This window comes from Nannobrachium achirus (assembly GCF_963921795.1).
Source record: "Nannobrachium achirus genome assembly, chromosome: 11".
Classification (NCBI taxonomy): Eukaryota; Metazoa; Chordata; class Actinopteri; order Myctophiformes; family Myctophidae; genus Nannobrachium; species Nannobrachium achirus.
In genome coordinates this window covers 62,839,863-62,862,281 of record NC_137820.1, presented here as the reverse complement: position 1 = coordinate 62,862,281, position 22,419 = coordinate 62,839,863, and the positions used below count along the sequence as shown (strand labels likewise).

At 42.1% G+C, this 22,419-nt stretch overlaps 4 protein-coding genes across 4 annotated transcripts in view; 1 reads left to right on the top strand and 3 right to left on the bottom strand.

The window, feature by feature from the left end:
* Positions 1-803, top strand: part of ric8a (RIC8 guanine nucleotide exchange factor A) — a gene marked incomplete at both ends in the record, with an annotated part of 34,790 nt that extends 33,987 nt beyond the window's left edge. Inside the window, one exon of the mRNA XM_080737250.1 lies at positions 653-803. Within this exon, the coding sequence (XP_080593376.1) occupies positions 653-803 (151 nt within the window). The remainder of the gene's footprint in view (positions 1-652) is intronic.
* Positions 804-5,428: 4,625 nt separating this feature from the next.
* cox8b (cytochrome c oxidase subunit 8B) lies at positions 5,429-7,486 on the bottom strand. The gene is made up of 2 exons (XM_080737249.1): positions 7,100-7,486; positions 5,429-5,745 (listed from the first exon to the last, which is right to left on the bottom strand). Exons 1-2 carry the CDS (start codon positions 7,211-7,213, stop codon positions 5,650-5,652), a joined length of 210 nt encoding a protein of 69 aa, XP_080593375.1. The 5' UTR covers positions 7,214-7,486; the 3' UTR covers positions 5,429-5,649.
* Positions 7,487-12,103: 4,617 nt separating this feature from the next.
* LOC308294515 (chemerin-like receptor 1) lies at positions 12,104-13,183 on the bottom strand (the record flags this gene model as incomplete). Its single annotated transcript, XM_080737248.1, has 2 exons — positions 12,104-12,777; positions 12,877-13,183. The coding sequence occupies 2 exons, from the start codon at positions 13,181-13,183 to the stop codon at positions 12,104-12,106; spliced, it is 981 nt and encodes a 326-aa protein (XP_080593374.1).
* Positions 13,184-16,562: 3,379 nt separating this feature from the next.
* Positions 16,563-17,633, bottom strand: LOC308294513 (chemerin-like receptor 1; the record flags this gene model as incomplete). The annotated part of the gene is made up of 2 exons (XM_080737246.1): positions 16,563-17,242; positions 17,342-17,633. 2 exons carry the CDS (start codon positions 17,631-17,633, stop codon positions 16,563-16,565), a joined length of 972 nt encoding a protein of 323 aa, XP_080593372.1.
* Between the last annotated feature and the right edge of the window lie 4,786 nt (positions 17,634-22,419).

The following is a 22,419-nucleotide window of genomic DNA, read 5'->3' as shown; positions in this document are numbered from 1 at the left end:
GGGCATGTGAGGAATATATGGGTGTGATCCGCATTACTCTCCCCGCATTCCCTCCAGCAGCCAGAGTTTAAATTATACTTAGATATTGACAGAGGTGTTTGAAAGTACCTTATATTTATTTTCCAGGCGTATTCCTGCCAGAATGGTGATCTTAAAAAAAGAAAAATGTCTTTGAAACTCTGATTCCACTCGTTTCCATTTATAGTAATTCTCAGTTCTTTATCCCACTTGTCCTTTAATGTAAACTAAATCTTCAGGTTTATTTTCCTGAAATATTTTATAAAGTTGTCCGATTGTATTTCTGTATTCATTTCTTTGATGCGATTTTATTATATATCTCAAGAGAGTGTGAAGGTTTCCAAGAGTTCTAATTTTAAGCTGATCTTTGAGGTAGCTCCTCACTTGCAAATATCTATGAAATTGATTCCTAGCAATTCCATATTGATCTACTAAATATTCAAAAGAGACCACCTCGGCCATTTTCTGATTCCTCATACTCGCTTCCTATGGGCCGAAGTCCAGACTGATACCGTGGAGGACCGTGTGAGTGAATCCATGGTATCAGTCTGGCTAATGCCAGGCTACATTCAATGATGATATAATAAACCAAATCCTAAACTCTCTCTCCTTGTCTCTCTCTCTCTCTCTGTAGGAACCATGTGATTCAGCCGATGCAGCTTGGTATGGATGGGAAGATGAGAGAGTTTAAGCCAGAGGACGTGAAGAAATTGATACACAATCCTGAACCTAAAAACCCTAACCCTAACCCTGAACCACATTCGGACAGCGACGAGGAGGTTTAGATGCACAGTCAAAGATCCAGAGTGGTCATTTAACTCTGAGTTAAAAAATGACACTCAGGATCTTGCTGTGTGCGGGGAAATACTCAAACCCAGTTATCAACACTCCTCTTATTGTCCTCACAGGGGACGTTTGTTTTAGACACCGTAGTAGAGACATGATACCTTGTGTTTTTTCTTTTTTAAGTACAAATAGCAGCGCCCGCTGTAGTTGGCTGTCCTGTGAATAGCAGCTGTGGCATTAACTCCATAAGCTACGGTCTGACTGGTAACATTTTTCAAGGTCAAAGTTGTTCAAAGCGACATCTTGTTGAGGGATAGAGTGGCAAGGGGAATGAAAGAGTCAAGTTTGGGTTTGTTGGGTTTTTATAAGTTCTCCCTGAGGGACACGGCTGATAGTCAGAGCGTTTCAGGCAAAAATCGTGCACTTTATGAAAGAAGCATGACATTTGGCACACAGAACATGCCATATGGAAACATTTTGGCTATAGGAGCATCGCAGATTTGTCTTGGGAAACTTGTGGGAGCCAATCAAAGTTGGGCTCTCATAGACTTTACTATAGAGTAAAATAATACAAAAAATAAATATGCTTTAAGTAGCATGTGAGGGGTCAAACTAGGTGTTTTTTGGGATTCTGAATCCAATGCAAGCAGTTGTTTTGCACGAAAAACATTCCTTTCCAAGAAACGTCCGCCACAAAACTGTGAAAAGTGATGACTCATCACTAAATCATAGTTTTATTGCATATTGCACTTAAAGCATATTTATTGAAAATGTTCCATGTGGTTCTAACTGTGCCAAATTCCATGCTTCTTTCATAAAGTGCACGATTCCATCAAAATACTGCCCGAAACGCCTGGACTATGAAGGAGATGGGAGAAGGATCTGACAGATTGATGTCTTTCCTTAGAACAATCTTGAGTTACAACAGGTTCTCACCCCTATTGCGTCATACAACTGACGCGATCTTAAATACCGAATGCTTCTCACCATAGACGCGGACGGATTGCCTAATGTCTCAAGGGTTAGACGCATTGGGTGGTCTAAGAAGAAAGAAAAAAAAGTAGTTCCTGATGCGGGATTCGATACGCTCTGAAGGCTTCTTGGTTTACCAGCCACCCGTCGCTACCGTTCACGCCACTATAAACGACGGAGCGGCGCCGTCTCAGGCGGCGATGACCCCCGTGAGTCGCCACCGAGGCGAGCGATAGCGAGCCGAGTTGCCGCGACGAGCGGTGGGAACGCCGCATGAGCCGACTCAGCCGCGTTACCGAATTACGTGCCGTTATGGACAGAATAGTAAATCTTGACCAGGGGACTGCTTCCGCCTCCGAATGTGGCTCAAAGAAGGGACTACGTTATCATTTCACGTTTTGTCAAAGATAAAAGCACAAAAAAAAAGGTACTTCCCAGTCACTCTCGTTAGCTCAGTCGGTAGAGCATAGAGATACAAATCCATAGACTGGGGTTCGATTCCCCGTGACGGCCGTCAGTGAAAAATCTTCCAGTAAACACATGTCGGCGCATGCGTACTAGGACTCTGTCTCGTCCAAAAACTCTCCGTCTCCGTCGCACCCTAGACGCAATAGTCACTCCCAAAGGAAAGAAAGACACGGCGTCGGGAGGGTGAAGCAAAGGGGGTGAGAATGGGTTGTGAGTTATAATAAGGGTCTGCCCAGTACATGTATACCTCAAGTACGATGAGCTTGTAATGTGTTTATCCAATTGAGTCCTTTAATTAGCCAGTTAGCCTACTTGTACTCAGGGACGGGTTCTAAAATGGGTCACAAAAGCAAAGAAAAGCATCGTCGTCGTCTTCTTAATTAATGAGAGAAAGAATACCTCGATTTTGGTGGCACACACATTTTATAAATTGTTTGGCAGTGGATTTTTCATCTTTAAATTATACACATATTTTATAAATTGTTTGGCGGTGGATTTTTCATCTTTAAATTATCTTACTTGAATACTTCCATCCAAGACAAAATTAGCCAATTGTTTCCCTCCATCTGTCATTTGAAAAATAAGAAGTGGTTCCACTCTGCAAAATAATTGTTCAAAGATAGTATACTAATTAGCCTATGGATTGTTATTATTACAAGGTGAATACTCTTACATTTTAAGGGTGGAATCTGCTTTTATGTTAATATTATAATAAGCTTATGTACGTGGTGTGAAGATACAGTACACTTGACTATGTGTAGTGAAGAGACGTTATATTTTAATGGCAGCTACAAATGTTGTCATCAGGTATGAAAACAGAGTTTGCAGTATATTTAATGTATCAATATTTATATAATGAATGTATATATGTACTAATTATGACGTAAACTGATCCAAACTGTACTTGTCTTTGTCTTCATTCACGTGCCAGTTGCAGCTCTGAAATAATTTCCTGACAGTTAAGTAATGGAGTAAGAATGGGGCTGGGCAGTGTGCCCCCCTTAATTAAATGTCCTTTATTTTGGGTAAATAGTGGAAAAGCTGAAAGGGAAAATGGGTCATCAAGTGCATAGGCAGGGCCACAGACAATTTCAATCTTAAATCTCATCTCATGGTTAAAGTGTTCTTTTTTTTTTACAAAAACATTTTTGGTTTCAGATGAGCACTCGATAAACTGTCTCGCTTGACACTGCACACAAAACAGAGGGAGTTTGTATGGTGTGATGTCATGTCACACAAGCAAAGCCTCGTCAAATAGGAGCATAATACACCTGGCATGCATATTAGATTTTGGTTGTGAAAAAGTGTCATGTCATGGTGGTAAACATCAAGATGTATGTCATTACTAGAGGGTACTTTGATCTTAATTATTTTGCACCGATTTGACTTGAGAATACTGTGTCCTATGGAATGGATTCACAAGAACTTATGAAATCCCCCTGAAGCCTGAACTAATAATCTTAATAATGCAGCAAACTTGTGGACACCGTAGACTTGCTACTCATATTGCAGTGCACTGTCTGCCTGCAAACTGTATTGGGACTAAAATAGCTTCAAATGGTAATTTACAGTAATCACTTGGCAGTTATCTAGTCTTAAAATGTGTTTTGGCCAGGACCCAGAGGACCTTATCAGAGATCCAATTCATTGGTAAACCAAAACAGTTTATCTCGACACAGACACACACACACACACACACACAAAACAAGGAGAGGCAAATAAGGCCAGAACACATTCCTAGAGTATACTGCAAAGGGCAAGGCAAGGCATTTAAGGCCAGAACTTGAAAAACTGCTCTTTGTATATTGCGTCCTTTAAAGTAGTTAAGCACAAGCATAAAGTAGTTGCCTTTTTAAATGGATCCAATATGGTAAAAGTAATGTCAGTTACCTCCCATTGTTAGCCATACTACAGTTTGCATTTTTTCTTTTATCCTTACCAGGAGTTGAACTCTGTTTCCACAAGCAGTTAGGACCAGTAGCCAAGTGCATTTAATTTTGGTCAGACATGTATTGGCTAATTTGACTGACCTGACATTTGTAGTTAAGGGAACAGCACATGTCACTTTTAATATAATAAACTACTGTGTGTGCTAATGTTGCTTGACAGAGTTGTCAAGTTCAGCTGAGGTTAGACTCGGCACATACAGGGTCATCCATAAAATAGGTGTGCATGCAGGCCTTCGTGCAAATGTATGATACTAGCCTGGCTTGGCCAGAATATATACTAATGCTGCTAAATGCAGTATATATCCCCTCCTTGTTTTAACATGGGTGGATTGTCTAGCTGAGCTAGGTTATGATGGTTACATCCCGCCACTCCGACATGTCTCCTTTCCGACATTTCTCCATTCCGACACTAAACCTAACCGTAACCCCTATGGGAGTGTCGCCACTCTGACAATAAGAAGTCAATTTCGGAGTGGCGACATGTCGGAATGGAGAGCGGCTCCCGGTTATGATACAGCACTAAATATAGGCTAATAAATGCCTCACCTAACCCCTTACGAAGGAATATGGGCCAGAGGTAGGCTTGTGTGTGTGTGTTAGTCTTTCACACTATGTAGGTCACCATTCAGTCTGCATGGCATAGAACAGTGGTTCTCAACCTGTGGGTTAGGAAATGAATAACTTAATGTGCAACATTGTTTTCTCACTCAACAGTAAACAAACCACCATGTAGTTTAAGTGTATAGAAGGTATATATGCACATTTCTAAAGTGACAATTTAAGGACTTTTTAATACCTCTAAAATGACAAATTAAACGTTGGCCAAATTGTCAAATATTAGAGGCAGATATTATGAAAATAGCAGATCTGCATGCTCGCAACGCGAGGCATTGTGAGCATGTAGATCTATTTTCACCATAGAACCGTGTTATACAAAATGTTATGCCTCAACTCTTAAGTGCTCATCAGGGTGGGGGGTCCCCAGTTAAAATATGAGTATTTGGGGGAGGGGGTCGCAGCCTGAAAAGGTTCAGAACCACTGGCATAGACTATGTTGCTCACAACTGTTCCGCGCTGTAGCTCCCAAATATGGCACACGAAAAAGCTGGACCTCTTTTGATAGTGGTTTGTACTCATTGGAATTGGGTATAAATGCAATTCCTTGTCAACACTTGTAAGCATGCAGTAAAAGTTGTACTTTTTTTTTTAACAACTGTACAAAACCCAGTTTCAGCCATGTTGGTACATTTGTTTATTGGAAAGTAGTACATCTGAACCGAAAAAAATAAAACAGTGCAATGGAACTGGTCTTCTCCCAACAAGTCAGAAGAGAGAAAGACTGGAAAGATAGGGGGAAGTTCTTGATATTAAACAGCTTTTAGTTCCCCATGATGATGCTCCATTCTCTCTCTTCATCTCCTCCGATCTCCCATTCCCTCGTATCCAGGTGTCCAGGTTACTGCTTCTTCTTGTAATTCTCCAGGTTAGCCAATACCCAGCCAGAGGGTCCAAGGATGGTGACGATAAAGACTCCAAACACAAAGGCCTGTTGCTGGGAGGCAGAGAGAGAGAGACAGAGACTGTGACACCTTCACTTATAGCCATTTTGAGCATTATTAAAATTAAACCGGGGAGATGAGAAAATGAGGTGGCATGCATGCATAAGTTATACATGACACCCTGCTACAAAAATGACTCTGAACCCAAAGCTGTCGTATGGGATATTGATATTGCTCAACTAGACCATGCCTTCTGAATGGCGTGTGTAGAGGACACAATATTTCTATATAGTGTCTGTAAGAAAGCAAACATGTGGAATGTTGTAGCAATTTATTAATGTTGTGCCAAAAAAACATATGGGGCATTCTTTTTTTGTTCCTGAATCCTCATGTAGTCTACATGAGGTTCAGGAACGTAAAAGAATGCCCCACATTTGTAGACCCTAGTTTACATTGTAGACCCTAGTTATTTCAGACCAATTTATGGCAACTCGGGTATTTTAAATCAAACCAAACCCAGGCAGATTGCCTGAACTTCTTCCAGTTTAATGTGCGGCTCCATAGCCTTTATAATATAAATCGAGATAGCAGAAAGCAAGAGGAAATGTGTGATAATGTAAAAGAGGACAAATGCTTTAAGTGTCTAAAAAGGTATTATAATTCCAAAGTAGGGACGCAGCTGACATTTTTAAAGCCTTGTTTGTAATCATGCCTCGTCATGCCTCCACTATCCCCTAGCAACTGAATCATGAACTGAACTGGCCATTGGAATTAGGTCAGCTATAAATGTTTTAGTCTAGGTAGCCTAAGGTAGGCCTAACACAAGTTTTCTAACCCTAATGAATAATAACCAGTGCTTTTCATTTGATAGTTTTGAGCTCAATATGCATGTGTATGGGTTGATCTACTAGTGGCAATGAAAAACAAGGTCATGGAGATGTTGGCAGATGTCCAGATCTTGGCAGTTGGCAACAGTGAGTGAAGAAATAACAAATAAGCGAACATGATGAGAAATCTTACTCTTTTCAACTTGAAGCAGGCTACATTTTGTGTAAAACTATGTTTAGCCTTGTATGCGGGCAGGCGATTCTGTGGTATGGAATGACAAGGCACTGTGATTTTTGTTTACTACTACATGACTGTCTTCAGTCTGGCATCGGGCGGATTAATGGCGTATTGGCATCATGCGCTCAACCCTCAGTTTGCATATGGCGTAGGACGGTAGTATTATTGCCGAACAAACTAAGCAATGCAGTTAACATTCGACGCAGCCATACAATGAACTTAAAATGCTTCATATCAAGACAAATGAATATATATATGCCAGACGTGAGTGAACGTGCGCCATACTTAACGTGATGTACTTAAAATGTTACCAGCAGACAGTGAGACATAAAGTGAACTTACTGCAGCAGTCACTGGGTGTTTGGCAGGTTTTCCGTGCAGGCTGGCCCTGGGGACCAGCTGAGTCCTCACTGCACTGCTCAGCAGCCGAGCAGACGCGGACAGAGCGGCAGACATGATGATTCAATGCAGGTATTATTATTATTCACTCCCAAAAACACACACAACAAGGAGTCGTCGAGGTGGCGTGATCAGCAACAAAATCCTCTGGCAGACGATAGAGAATGTCCTACTGGAGCAGCCGTAGAGTTGTATCGACTAGTACCTACTGAGAGCAGCGCATGAATGAGGTCATTCGGGGACACCGTATAAAACGGCGCGGAGGGAGGGGGAGGGGAGAGAGAGAGAGAGAGAGAGAGAGAGAGAGAGAGAGGAGGTAGGTGGAGACGTTAGATTGAAAATTGTAGGCTACACTACTCCTCCAACTTCAAGAGTGTCTCTAGTGTCTATCTGTCTTTCTTGACTGACTGACTGACTGACTGACTGACTGACTGACTATATATATTTTGTAAATGGGGGAGGGGGGGGGGGGCGTAGAAAGAGAGACGGGGGGAGTGAGTGAGCTCTATCTATGCAAGACCAGCCTCTCTCGGCTGTAGTAGCACAGCCTACACTTCCCCACAAACGGAATGAATAAACACGGAACTGATCCCTGGTCAGATGTAGTGGCACAAACCCCTATGCACAAACCTCCCCATTGTCCCCAACCCGTCAGACCCATGTCGGAATTTAATTGGCCGTCTGACTCTCTGTCTGTGACACTGCGGAGTGGTGGACTGGTGGCACGCCCGACAGACAGACAGTCCGAAACGGACACAGTGCTGAGACATCCCCGGCGCGTGTCCTCACTTCACCCCTCCCATGTCCCATTACCTTCTGCAGTCTGCAGGGGGCGCCTGCCCTGCACTGCACTCGGCTGCAGCCTCTGCACTGCACTGAGGATTGGAACGTTGGATTATCTGGTGGTGGTTCCTTGTTGAAAATTCACTAAAAATAAGCATTCACAAGCAAATCGAAGCTCCAAGCCAGAGTCATACCATTACCAGTAACCTATCAACTGAATTCAATAAATATGACCATGGAAACAAGCCCCCTGGGCTTTTTGTTATCCTCACTATTTGCAAATTGTTAGTATTCAATCAATCAATCAATCAGAACCATGTCAATTACTTTTTATATGAACATTTTTACAACACATGACCCCACTGTGACTGTCACTCTTGGGTAACACTGTATAGGTATGTAACACAACAATGGTACAGGACAACATCTACATCTCCATTCTCCACTGCTTCAATCTGTGATAGATAAGAAATGACTCTGGAGGGATATAACGTTATTTTATACTTCATAACACAATGGTGTCATGCACAAATAGTGAAAGTATTTATTATTGTGTCAGTTACTTACCAACCATCACTGTGGTTTGTGGATATCTAACCTTTGGGTGTCATCCATAGCCTATTACACTTACCTTTTTTATCAGGAGTTGATTTTAACTCCTTTTTCACAACTGTACAGATCAATACGCTGTTCAAGTATAAAGTATGTGAAAGAATAATTTCATAATAGTGGCATTTTATTTTAATTGTTTATCTTAATTTGATTTACTTGGCAATGGCCATTATAGTCAGGGAATATTAATAAAAACCTGGGAATAAATTCCTTACCAAACAATTTCTTCACCAATGTGTTTGTAAAGGTGTCTAGTAACATATCTAACAAAGTTGAAATTCAACATCCCTAGGAAAATCTTTGACAGCTAGGGTAATTCTGGGTCTCATTCACTTACTACACTATACTATAAGGGGAAAAAAATGACTCCCCACAAATATGCTTTAAGTAGCATGTGAGGGGTCTAACTAGGTGTTTTAATTTATATTGAATCCATTGCAAGCATTTGTTTTGCACGGAAAACATTCATTGGGCTAAAAACAACCCATAAAAATGATGGTTTAGTGATGAGTCATCACTTTTCACAGTGGTATGGTGCAATTGGTTGTTTAGGAGTAATGGGAACAGCACTTGCCACTTTTATAATACAGAGTTATAGACTAGTGGTTCTCAACCTGGATCAGGATGACCCACTTTAAAATTGATTGAATCTCAGCTTAGATTAAAGGAAGTAATGTAGTAGGCTACACTTCAAGTTCCTATTTATCATATCACAATGAAAACTTTTTTTTTTTTTTTTATATATTTTTATAAACATTTTCGTTATATAAACTAAGTTATTTTGCATTTGACGGCCCACTTGCAATACCCTCACAGCCCACAGGCTGAGAATCAATAGACTGCTGTACTACTGCAGTAGTCTGTGCATGATGTGCATGAGCTGGCAAGTTTACCCAGGTCATTATGGGTCATACTGGGTCATTCAAAAAGTAAGGGTGCCAGCTTGCCTGCATGGAAATGTATGGTACAGCAGACAGCACTAAATATAGGACTATACATCATCTAACTCCTAACAAAAGAATATGGGCCAGAAGTAGGCTCGTCTGAGGACGACCGAGAGAGAGAGGCTTATACGTTATGTGTTCATGTATACATTGTCTATACACTAATATTTCTGACACTTTGTAGGTCAACTTTCAGTCTGCAAGGCATACAATATGCTTCTCACTGCTGTAGTTCCCAAATGTGGAACTATGTCAGACCTCCTTCAATAGTAGTTTGCACTTCTTGTAGTTCAAGCTTGTAGTTTGTTGATTGTCAATTTTCAGGAAAGAAGTATAGCCTTTAATGACATGGGGCCAGTCACGGTGTGGATTCGGCTCAAAGACATGATTTATATTCTCAACTTAACCTCTCAGCTTGACCCCTGTTATAATGTCTATTAGTGTACTAACATGCCTACATATAGAATATGACCATTTAAGGGCAGCCCTGTGTGCTATAAATAGTCTCTGATATTGCTGAACAGGGCTTTTTGCTTTTGGTCTCTATGGGGTGTGAGAACAGGACTTAGGAGTTAGATCGTTGGTGTATTCTCTGACCACCTCTTTTTCCACCATGCTTTTGCTCTGTATGGAATTGTTATAGCTAACTCAAATGCATGATAACATATAATAGTGGTTCCCAGGGTCCGAGACAGGAAAGGGAACTGAGTTACTAGGGCCCAAGGTGGAGGGGCCTTAATTATTTTATACTTTAACTATTGAAAAATAGCAGATATACAAGCACAGATATAAAAGTACAGTGTCCAAAACAAAGTGACCATAGCAGTCAATGTTAGTTAGTGCAACAAGTATCTCACTGTCATGTCTTGTCAACACAAGCAAAAATATTCAAAAACTACTAACACAACCTAATAGAAAAAAATCAGTGCGAAAAAAACAACTCGAAAGGAAAAGAAACTAGAAAGGGTGTCACAGCCAGACGCACAAAAGCACCCTCCCTGGAAGGTCCTTAGAGGTCAGAGTCAGTACAACTATAGTTCCGTCATCCTAGGTTAGGAAGGTAGACCTCGTCGAACGACCTTTGTGTGTCTCGTTGTACAGCTTAAAGGAGTCATCCAGACCAAAACACATATAGGGTTAGATCTGTCTTTTATCATACCCCTTTATACCTGCTTTAGTCGATTTCTTTCATAGCTGCTGCTATGTTGCTAGATTTCGGCTGCCCCTGTTGCTAGATTTTGCGGGCCCTCTCATAACTAACAGAGTATAGACTTTATACTAGTGCGGTTATTTCTTCAGCTTCAAAGTTAGTATTTCTTTATTGGATTGTGTTTACACAACGTCCTGAGACCAACCAAACCGCTGTTTTGACCTCACAGGCACCCTTACTTGTCAAACGGCTTCTGCTCTGCACCAGAGCAGGGAGAGGAGAGGCTAGAAAGGGAGGGGAGGGTGGGGTCGGTTTGACAAGTAAGGGTGCCTGTGGTCAAAACAGCGGTTTGGTTGGTCTCAGGACGTTGTATAAACACAATCCAATAAAGAAATACTAACTTTGAAGCTGAAGAAATAACCGTACTAGTATAAAGTCTATCTACTCTGTTAGTTATGAGAGGGCCTGCGAAATCTAGCAACAGGGGCAGCCGAAATCTGGCAACAGGGGCAGCTATGAAAAAAATTGAATAAAGCAGGTATAAAGGGGTATGATAAAAGACAGATTTAACCCTATATGTGTTTTGGTCTGGATGACTCCTTTAAGGGCAGCTGGAACAAAAGACTTTCCTAGTCTCTCGCATCTCCGTCCTGGGCAGTAACTGAAGATCTCCAGATGGAGGGGGTGGGAGGAGTTCTTCAAGATGGAGTCCAGCTTCCTAGCCGTTCGTACCCTGGTTACTTCCTCCACCCCCTGCAAAGAGGACCCAACGACAGAGCCCGCTTTCCTCACCAGCCTGTTTAGGTTAAAGGTGTCACCTGCTCTGCTGTTGCCACCCCAGCAGGTTATCCCAAAAAAGAGGACACTTGCCATGACAGACTGGTAAAACATCTGTAGCATCCTATTGCACACACCAAACGATCTCAGTCTTTTCAGGAAGAACAGCCTGCTTTCCCCCTTGCTGTGAATCGCCTCTGCCTTTTTTGGGAATGTTTTTTGAAAATATTTTGAATAATAATAAAAAAAAACAGGGGACCCATAAAAATGTGTCTGCGAACAACAAATGAGTCCAGAGAGACCCAATGCTTGGGAACCAATGCTTCTCAACCACTGTACCGTGGACCTTTGGTGTCCCTTTGAGATGCTTTGATGTTCCTTTGAAATTTCAAAGGGAACTGGGGGGACCCAGGGAGGGCCCTAAACGATTTCTTTTTTTGGGTGGTGGGGGGAGGGGGTGTCCCCAGATGACAGTGAAATCACAATTAAAGGACTTTTAAGACTTGTTTAATACCTCAAGAAAGAAAAAAGACCATTACTGCATCAAAAGTATTCAACAAACTATATAAATGGTCAAACATTGGCCAAAAAGTACACACCGTATATCTAGGTGTGCCCTGGATCTTTTGGCTATGAAAAAAGGTTGAGAAACACTGCTTTAGAGAATATCCAAAGACAACTCTAAACCTGTGTGTCAGTCAAGGCAGTCTCTAGACTGTTTCTCCCTGGGTTTGTAGAAGTGCTGTTCTGAGGCAACTCTTCAGCTAAGGCTTTCTCCATCACCTTCAGGACAGAGCTGTGGAAAACATCCCTGAAATTCTGACCCATGAACACGTAGAGCAGAGGGTTCAAGCAGCTGTTGAGGAGTGCCAGGCCGGTGGCTATGGGGATCCCGAAGAACTGCACCTCATGCAGTGTTAAACTGGGCTCCATCACATCCACAAAGTCAATCACAACCATGATGTAATAGGGAGACCAGCACAGGAAAAATGTGGTGATAACAGCTGCCATGATTTTGAAGGAGCGACCTGATTTGCCGGCCAGTGAACGATTATTCCTGAGTCGGTAGATGATGACAGAATAGCAGGAGACGATGACAGTGAAAGGGACCACAAATCCAATGAGGAAGTCAGTGAGGATCGTGGCCTTAGCTCTAAATGCCCACAACTGCTTCACTTCAGGTGTACTGTAGTTACCGTTGGGTACATAGTTGTAATCGCAAATGATGATGTCTTCATCATGGTCAGAGGTGTCCATTAAGATGAAGTCAGGGGAGCTGGGAACCAAGGCCAGCACCCAAACACCCAGACTCACCCAAGACGCCTTCCTGACACTGCGGTGGTTCTGGACCCACACTGGACACACCACACACATACATCTGTCAACACTGATGACCACCAGGGTGAAGATGCTGGCACACATGTTCACGTAGAAAACGAGAGCGTTCATTTTACACATGAATCTTCCAAAAGGCCAGTGGTAGTGCAGAGCTGTTTCTGTGATTCTCAGGGGCAGGAAGGCTGTGACGATGAAGTCGGCTACAGCGAGGTTGAGGTACCAAACAGTGCTGACGGTTTTCTTCATTTTGAAGCCCGTCACCCAGATGACAACACCGTTCCCCAACACGCCAAGCGCAAAGACCAGACTGAAAATGACCGCGGACATGACGGGGAGGGCTTTCACGTAGAGAGGACGACCAGGAGGTGGAAGCGGGAACGGGGCATACTCGTCATGCTCAGCAGTTGTGTTCATGATCTCCATTGTCCTAAAACCTAGAATAACAAAACAAAGGTATATGATCTGTTTTAACAAAACATTAGTTCACTGAAAAATAAAAGCATACAGTTTTCAATGTTTCTTTGTTGGACCCCGAGTTGCGTTATAAAAGGTGTTATAAATAAAGATAATTATCTCTGTTGATACACAGCAGTTTGTCTGACACCTGATTTATATTTCATTGCTTGCCAGTGCCTCACAAAATGTGTTGATTTGTCACCTTTACAATGAGGTAAAGCCTGTAAGCATTGGCATGAGCTACACAGCCAAACGTGTGGGTAGCGCCAACCAAAATGTTGGGCTCCCGACCCACAGGTTGAGAACCACTGTTCTAGATAGCAATCATCGCACGTCTACGTAATAAAGACAATACAGTAACAGCATAGCTACCTGTTTCAGAGAGTTGAAGAGTCTTGTTGTTCAGAGAGTTGAAGAGACGTCAGTCACAGAACAGTCTTGTTCAGTGTGATCTCAGTGAACTCTGAGCAGATCCTTTTCTACATGGATGTTGTTACAGATTTGTATGGTATTAGAGCGAGTGTGTAACGGCACTCTTAAAGGGTCGATTGGTATCTTAGAGCTAGTCTTATGACTGACGTCCAGGGGCCCAGGCCCTTCTTCTTCGTCGGACTAACTAGATTTCTATCTAGTTTCTGCTGACGTCCTTGAGTCTCTTACGAAACTCTGAATCTCTTACGAATTCAGGATCTCTGAGATAGGCCTGTTGGGAGGCTTATCTATACTGCTATACGCCTCGATCACAAGCTTACTAAAAGCTTGCAAGTCGATGCTCACTGAGTAGGTTTACTTAAAACCTGCAATCTCAATGATGAGCTCGCTGAGGTGAACTTACTAAAAGCTTACGTCTCAGGGCAATTAACTGAGCAATTCTGTCGCACCAGTGGGTAGACGTACAGTGATGGGGTATAGAATAGCTGTTGATTACTAAAATCTCACTTAAACTTCCTTCTCAAACACTTACTTATCAGAACAAATCGGACTTACAGGAAGTCCTGTTAATAAGTGCTGATTTTGACGCCGCTCAATTCATGGTGAACGCGGTGTTCATCGCCATGAAGCCGTGACCAAATACGGTTTCTTTTCTACAGATGTTGTCATGTCCTTGTTGTTGAGCACAAATCTCCCCATGTTGTAACTCTGTTCTTCTCATGACTACATCAGAGCCATTGGAACGCCATGGTTATTATGATAATAAATAATAACTGCATCAGTCGCCAGTCACATTCTTTATTAACACATAATAATAACCAGTAAGACTCCCTAATCGGGAGATAATTCACCGTCAGGTCGCATGTATACACAACATTTTCCATTTTGGACATGACCGCAGCAATGCAACTGTACAGTATGTGTTGCAAGTGGTTGCAGGCGTTGCGGTCTGGCCTTAAAGGAGTAGTTCACCTCCAAAATGAGATTTGAGTTCAATAATTTATGCTATTTTATATTTGTTGCATTCCTAAGACAAACATGTTATTATAGTAAATTTACCTCCATTGATTCTGGATGGGGACCCAAATGCTTTTGGGTCTCCATCCAGAATCAATGGGGCTACATTCATTGTAATCAAATTATTGTCTTAGGAATGTGACTAAAAACGAAAAATATTATTGAACTCAAGTCTCCATGGCGTGAGTAATTCATTTTGATAACAAAATAGTTAAAGATACTGCTAGTCCTCAGACCCGTTGGAAGATATGTGCAACCAAATGATGCTCAGAGTTTGGTTATAGTACATGAGGGTTGAAAGTAACCTTGCAGTTGGAAGCTTCTTCACAGAGCGACGCGTTGTGAGCTTGTAGATCTGCTATTTTCAGCATGCAACCATGTGTAAAATCAGCCATTACGACAACATCAGGCACCGCCAAAATACATTTGTGTCGACAAAATAAAGTGTAGATTTAGTCGACTAAAATCTTGTGATAATAGACTAAAACTAAAACCTTTCAGTTGACTAAAATATGAGTAAAACTCAATGAAGATTTGCTGTCACCAGATTAACCCAGGACTAGATTGAGTTTAAAACTAGCCTAGAATTTGCTGAAGTATAAGTAGGAGAAGTCTCAGGTTTAACAGTTTTATGGGTGACTGGTTGGGCAGGGATGGAAAAAGTACTCACATTCTTTACTTACTACGGTGTGTGTGTGTGTGTGTGTGTGTGTGTGTGTGTGTGTGTGTGTGTGTGTGTGTGTGTGTGTGTGTGTGTGTGTGTGTGTGTGTGCACAGTGCACACTACATAATAATGCCTTCGAACAGCTCACCCAGCACAGGGACTGGTGTCTGTGGATCATGACTGAGTCTGGAGGCTCCCTGGTGCCTCAGCAGGGCTGGAAGGCCGTCCTCGACCTCCTCCTACCCATGAAGAAGAGCCCCAACACTTCCAAAAAGGCATGTACCGTATGTAGGTTGCAACTTACCTATGAGATGATCAATTGTTTTTGCGTAAACATCATAATCGTTGCATGTTTAAAAATGCTTGTACATATTGTCCAAAATTAGCAGAAATGGCAGATCTACAAGCTTAGGCTACTACGGGGACTGCCCAATAGGTCGAACTCCCGTTGGGTCGAACAGCGTCGGCAGACAGATAATCACCCGCGTCACGGTTACTGAGGTTAGGTTTAGGGTTAGGGTTAGGGTTAGGCATAGTTTTACTAAGGTTAGGATCAGGGTTTGGGTTAGAGTTTGGTGGTCGATCTAAAGGGTGTTCAACCTAATGACATGTTACCGCCATTTATAGTTACGTATGGTTGATTTTGTGTACGTTTTGGGTGAGAGATTACGTACAGTAAATCCATCGACATGCATAGTTCCTCCTATACGTTATGTCAGTGCCGACCGCTCTCCGTTGGGCCGCACGCCACATTGTGCCTCGCAGCACAGAACAGAATAGCTATAAGCGAAGCATTTAGCCAAAATATGTAGAACCACGGAATTTCTTGACCCGACGTGGTAACAGTCTGACTCTGGACCGAGTCATCTGTGAACAGGAACAGGTTGCAGTCGCAAGCAGATGCCATGTCGTTCACGTATATTAGGAACAACAGAGGCCCCAGTATGCTACCTTGAGGAACACCACAGCTTACTGGGAGGGGTGGTGGTGGTGGGGGGGGGGGGGGGGGGGTTCCCCAGATGACAGTGAAATCACAATTAAAGGACTTTTAAGACTTGTTTAATACCTCAAGAAAGAAGAAAGACCATTACTGCATCAAAAGTATTCAACAAACTATATAAATGGTCAAACATTGGCCAAAAAGTACACACCGTATATCTAGGTGTGCCCTGGATCTTTTGGCTATGAAAAAAGGTTGAGAAACACTGCTTTAGAGAATATCCAAAGACAGCTCTAAACCTGTGTGTCAGTCAAGGCAGTCTCTAGACTGTTTCTCCCTGGGTTTGTAGAAGTGCTGTTCTGAGGCAACTCTTCAGCTAAGGCTTTCTCCATCACCTTCAGGACAGAGCTGTGGAAAACATCCCTGAAATTCTGACCCATGAACACGTAGAGCAGAGGGTTCAAGCAGCTGTTGAGGAGTGCCAGGCCGGTGGCTATGGGGATCCCGAAGAACTGCACCTCATGCAGTGTTAAACTGGGCTCCATCACATCCACAAAGTCAATCACAACCATGATGTAATAGGGAGACCAGCACAGGAAAAATGTGGTGATAACAGCTGCCATGATTTTGAAGGAGCGACCTGATTGGCCGGCCAGTGAACGATTATTCCTGAGTCGGTAGATGATGACAGAATAGCAGGAGACGATGACAGTGAAAGGGACCACAAATCCAATGAGGAAGTCAGTGAGGATCGTGGCCTTAGCTCTAAATGCCCACAACTGCTTCACTTCAGGTGTACTGTAGTTACCGTTGGGTACATAGTTGTAATCGCAAATGATGATGTCTTCATCATAGTCAGAGGGCTCTGTGTCCATAAAGATGAAGTCAGGGGAGCTGGGAGCGAAGGCCAGCACCCAGACACCCAGACTCACCCAAGACGCCTTCCTGACACTGCGGTGGTTCTGGACCCACACTGGACACACCACACACACACATCTGTCAACACTGATGACCACCAGGGTGAAGATGCTGGCACACATGTTCACGTAGAAAATGAGAGCGTTCATTTTACACATGAATCTTCCAAAAGGCCAGTGGTAGTCCAGAGCTGCTTCTGTGATTCTCAGGGGCAGGAAGGCTGTGACGATGAAGTCGGCTACAGCGAGGTTGAGGTACCAGACAGTGCTGACGGTTTTCTTCATTTTGAAGCCCGTCACCCAGATGACAACACTGTTCCCCAACACGCCAAGCACAAAGACCAGGCTGAAAATGACCGCGGACGCGACGGTGAGGGCTTTCACGTAGAGAGGGTTAGTGGAAGGGGCATACTCGTCATGCTCAGCAGTTGTGTTCATGATCTCCATTGTCCTAAAACCTAGAATAGCAAAACAAAGGTATATGATCTGTTTTAACAAACCATGTATTATTATTACACTTATTAGTTCACTGAAAAATAAAAGCATACAGTTTTCAATGTTTCTTTGTTGGACCCTGAGTTGCATTATAAAAGATAAGATACGTATCTCTGTTGATACACAGCAGTTTGTCTGACACCTGATTTATATTTCATTGCTTGCCAGTGCCTCACAAAATGTGTTGATTTGTCACCTTTACAATGAGGTAAAGCCTGTAAGCATTGGCATGAGCTACACATGCAGCCAAACGTGTGGGTAGCGCCAACCAAAATGTTGGGCTCCCGGCCCACAGGTTGAGAACCACTGTTCTAGATAGCAATCATCACACGTCTACGTAATAAAAACAATACAGTAAAAGCATAGCTACCTGTTTCAGAGAGTTGAAGAGTCTTGTTGTTCAGAGAGTTGAAGAGACGTCAGTCACAGAACAGTCTTGTTCAGTGTGATCTCAGTGATCTCTGAGCAGATCCTTTTCTACGTGGATGTTGTCATGTCCTTGTTGTTGAGCAACTGTACTTCGTCAGAGCAAAGACATTGCACGTTGTGACAAAACTATGACTACATCAGAGCCATTGGAACGCCATGGTTAATATGATAATAAATAATAATAACTGCATCAGTCGCATTGGAACACACAGTTCTTTATTAACACATAATAATAACCAGTAAGACTCCCTAATCGGGAGATAATTGACCGTCAGGTCGCATGTATACACAACATTTTCCATTTTGGACATGACCGCAGCAATGCAACTGTATGTGTTGCAAATGGTTGCAGGCGTTGCGGTCTGGCCTTAAAAGAGTAGTTCACCTCCAAAATGAGACTTGAGTTCAATAATTTATGTTATTTTATATTTGTTGCATTCCTAAGACAAACATGTTATTATAGTAAATGTACCTCCATTGATTCTGGATGGGGACCCAAATGCATTTGGGTCTCCATCCAGAATCAATGGGGCTACGCTACATTCATTGTAATCAAATTGTTGTCTAAAAATGAAAAATATTACTGAACTCAAGTCTCCATGGCGTGAGTAATCAATAGGAGAACATTTTGGGGGTGAACTAATCCTTTAATTGTGTCAGACTCTCCACCCCCACAAGATGTGCAGAAACACACTAAAAAACATGACTTGTTTTGCAATATAATAACTAAAACTAAGACTAAAGCCGTGTACACACTACAGATATATAGTTATAAAAATAAGCGAGCTAAACAACCAGGCAGCTTGGTCAAAACCATGCAGCTTTATTTTTATGCAAATGAGCGTGTCCAAGGTACCTGTCACTCAACTCTATGCCAGTCAGCCTGCTTTCGATGAGAGAAAACAGGTTGTTTTAAGGAGTGCATTCGGAAACCTATAATATAAAATAGCCTCTCTATATGGGAAATAAGTTACTACATAATCTTTTTCTGGTTAAAAAATAAGAACAGAACATTCAAACAAGCTGTTAAATAACTTAACGAGCCGTTTTGGTCGGTACCGTTGCCTGTACGTAGGCTGGGACACACACACACACACACACACACACACACACACACACACACACACACACACACACACACACACACACACACACACACACACACACACACACACACACACACACACACACACACACACACACACACACACACACACACACACACACACACACACACACACACACACACACACACACACACACAACGCTCCCCCCAGACCGGTCTCCTCTCCTCAACCTCTGGAGGGAGGCTATTATTCCAAACGTAGGAGATGGTGGTACTACGGTAGGAATACTCGCTCACGGGAGGACACAGGGTTTTCACGACTTGTTGGTTGTATATCCTTTCATTTCAGTCCATATATATGCCAAATTATCATTAATATTACATATATAGCCGTTATTTAAAAATATTTATGTCGCAATTTCTGCAGCTCCGTGTCTGTGGTCAGACGAGTTGATTTGGGGGGCTGAATGAATCCCCGCCTACTCACATCATGCTGTGCTCTGATTGGCTGGGCAAAACAAAGCCAATGTGAACGATGAAAAAAGCTGCGTTAAAATTCAGGACTAGTGAAAAAAAAGCAAACTTTTCATTTCCAAGCTTTTTTTCGAGCATGGAAGCTGGTTTCCATAGAGATAACATTGAATTACCAAGCTAAACGTTCAACTATATATCTGTAGTGTGCACAAGGCATTAGACTTAATATATTTACAATTTTGATAACAAATAAAAACTAGACTAAAATGTTCGGGAGGGAAGGACTATAGTGGAGAAGAGATCCAGTAGAAGTGAACAACAACAACAACAAGTCATTTCATGTGTCTACAAACAAGAGGCAAAGAGGTTTGGTGTAGAGGGGGGGGGGGGAGAGCAGACTAAGTACAGAGTGAAAGGTCAAGTTTATTAAGTGTTGACGTGTTTCAAGTGGTTAAATATCTGAAAACACAAATTGACATGAATCCAAAATACACTGATGATTGTGCTGTCAAATGATGAAACTATATGGAATCTATGAACAGGTTGTGGGGGTCCCTGCTTCATCTCTCTCTCAAGTAAGGGGTCCTTGGCCTGAAAACGTTCAAGACCCCTGCTTTAAATCATCCCTAAAGAGTTAATTACCAGCTCTACCTTAAGCTACATTTTATTAGTGTTCACCCAACCCCCCGCGTTGTGAGATGTAGATCTGCTATTTTCAGCATGCAACCATGTGTAAAATCACGACAACATCAGGCACCGCCAAAATACATTTGTGTCGACAAAATAAAGTGTAGATTTAGTCGACTAAAATATCATGATAACAGACTAAAACTAAAACCTTACAGATGACTAAAATATGAGTAAAACTCAATGAAGATTTGCTGTCACCAGATTAACACAGGACTAGATTGAGTTTAAAACTAGCCTAGAATTTGCTGAAGTAAAAGTAGGAGAAGTCTCAGATTTAACAGTTTTATGGGTGACTGGTTGGGCAGGGATGGAAAAAGTACTCACATTCTTTACTTAAGTAAAAGTATCAATATACTTAATATAAACATAGTTGAAGCCCTACATTTGACCCACTTCCCTGTGTTGTTCAAATCTGTGACATTGGTGAAAAAAGGTTCCTGCCCACCACTGTAGAAACTAGAAGTCCTTCATGATAAGTTAGGAGAAAAATAAAATGTGACAGAAATTGTCCGTGTCTGCATTGTTTGCAACCTATAGCCTATACATCACTCCTTTTGTTGATGGTATTACCATTTATTTAATGTGTCTTAACACTTGTGATGCAATACTTGAATGGTACTGAATGAACAGTGATTCGCTTTGTCAATAATAGTACTAGGCTGTTTTCCTTTTTTTGGTAAACATAATAATGGATTTTGCACTGCAGCACAAAATATTTCGCTGTGCGTACAGGCTTTTGGAGCCCAGCAAAAATAAAGATAAATAAAATAAAGACGTATTTGCCGTTGTTGGTCCCTCTAACTACATAATGTTTTGTGTTTGTTTAGGCTCTTATACTGTATATAAATCGGTATACTATATCCACAACTACTTAGCACCTCCATTAATAGCCAAGCTCCCTTCCAGCACCCCCATTAAAAATTACCTGGAGCCGCCACTGTGCACACTACCTAATAATGCCTTCGAACCGCTCACCCAGCACAGGGACTGGTGTCCGTGGATCATGACTGAGTCTGGGGGCTCCCTGCTGCCTCAGCAGGGCTGGAAGGCCGTCCTCGACCTCCTCCTACCCATGAAGAAGAGCCCCAACACTTCCAAACAGGCATGCATGTACGTTGCAACTTACCTATTGGAAAGTTGCAATTATTTGAGATGATCAATTGTTTTTGCGTAAACATCATAATCGTACCATGTTTAAAAATGCTTGTACATATTTAATTGTCCAAAAATAGCAGAAATTGCAGATCTACAAGCTTACTACGGGGACTGTCCCATAGGTCGAATTCCCGTTGGGTCGAAGCAAACAGAAATGTAATATGTTTTCATATAAACACACTCAATTACAATTATTTGACTGACAATTTATTTGTAAACCAAAATGTTGTAATTTTGACAGCCTAAAAGTCCAAACCACACAAATGCAACTAGTCGCAACTCCTTGCAACAAAACAGTTTTACGGACACTCCACACCACCGCTTGGTTGCATGGCGAATCATTGGTGTGGTTTGTGCTTTAGTTCTGTCACATTTGAACACATTTTATCTCAACCTTTTTTATGTTCTGTTCTGTTCTTCCAGGGCCTTCTGGACGAGTCTACGGTGTCCGTTCCATCTCAGTAGCACTCAACTCTTTTCAACTCCAGGATAAAAAGTTACAACCAACACTTAATCTGGTGACTTCTGCTGATCCTTAAGTGGTACTGCCGTACTGGGTGTTCCGCCATCAAGGTCATATTGGTGAATTTCTCCTGTCCCTTAAAGGAATACTTAATAATTATCGTCATTGTCGTTAGGAGAAATTGATCAGCACATGGTGTTAAGTCAATAAACGCTCTTGTGTCTGCTTGATTGATTGGTAGGGTGGACTTCAAAAACTACAGACGTGCTTCCTCTGCCCAATCGAATAGAAGGCCTCAAACTGCTCCAAAATCAAACTATTTCTGTGAATTCTGGGTATTTTAAGATCAGATGGCACAGCAAAAACATAAATTCGACAAATTGATTAAATGTTCGCACATTAGTCAGCGAGGGTATTACTTTAAGGGCAGTGTATCCACCTGTTTCCGCAAGACTTTACTG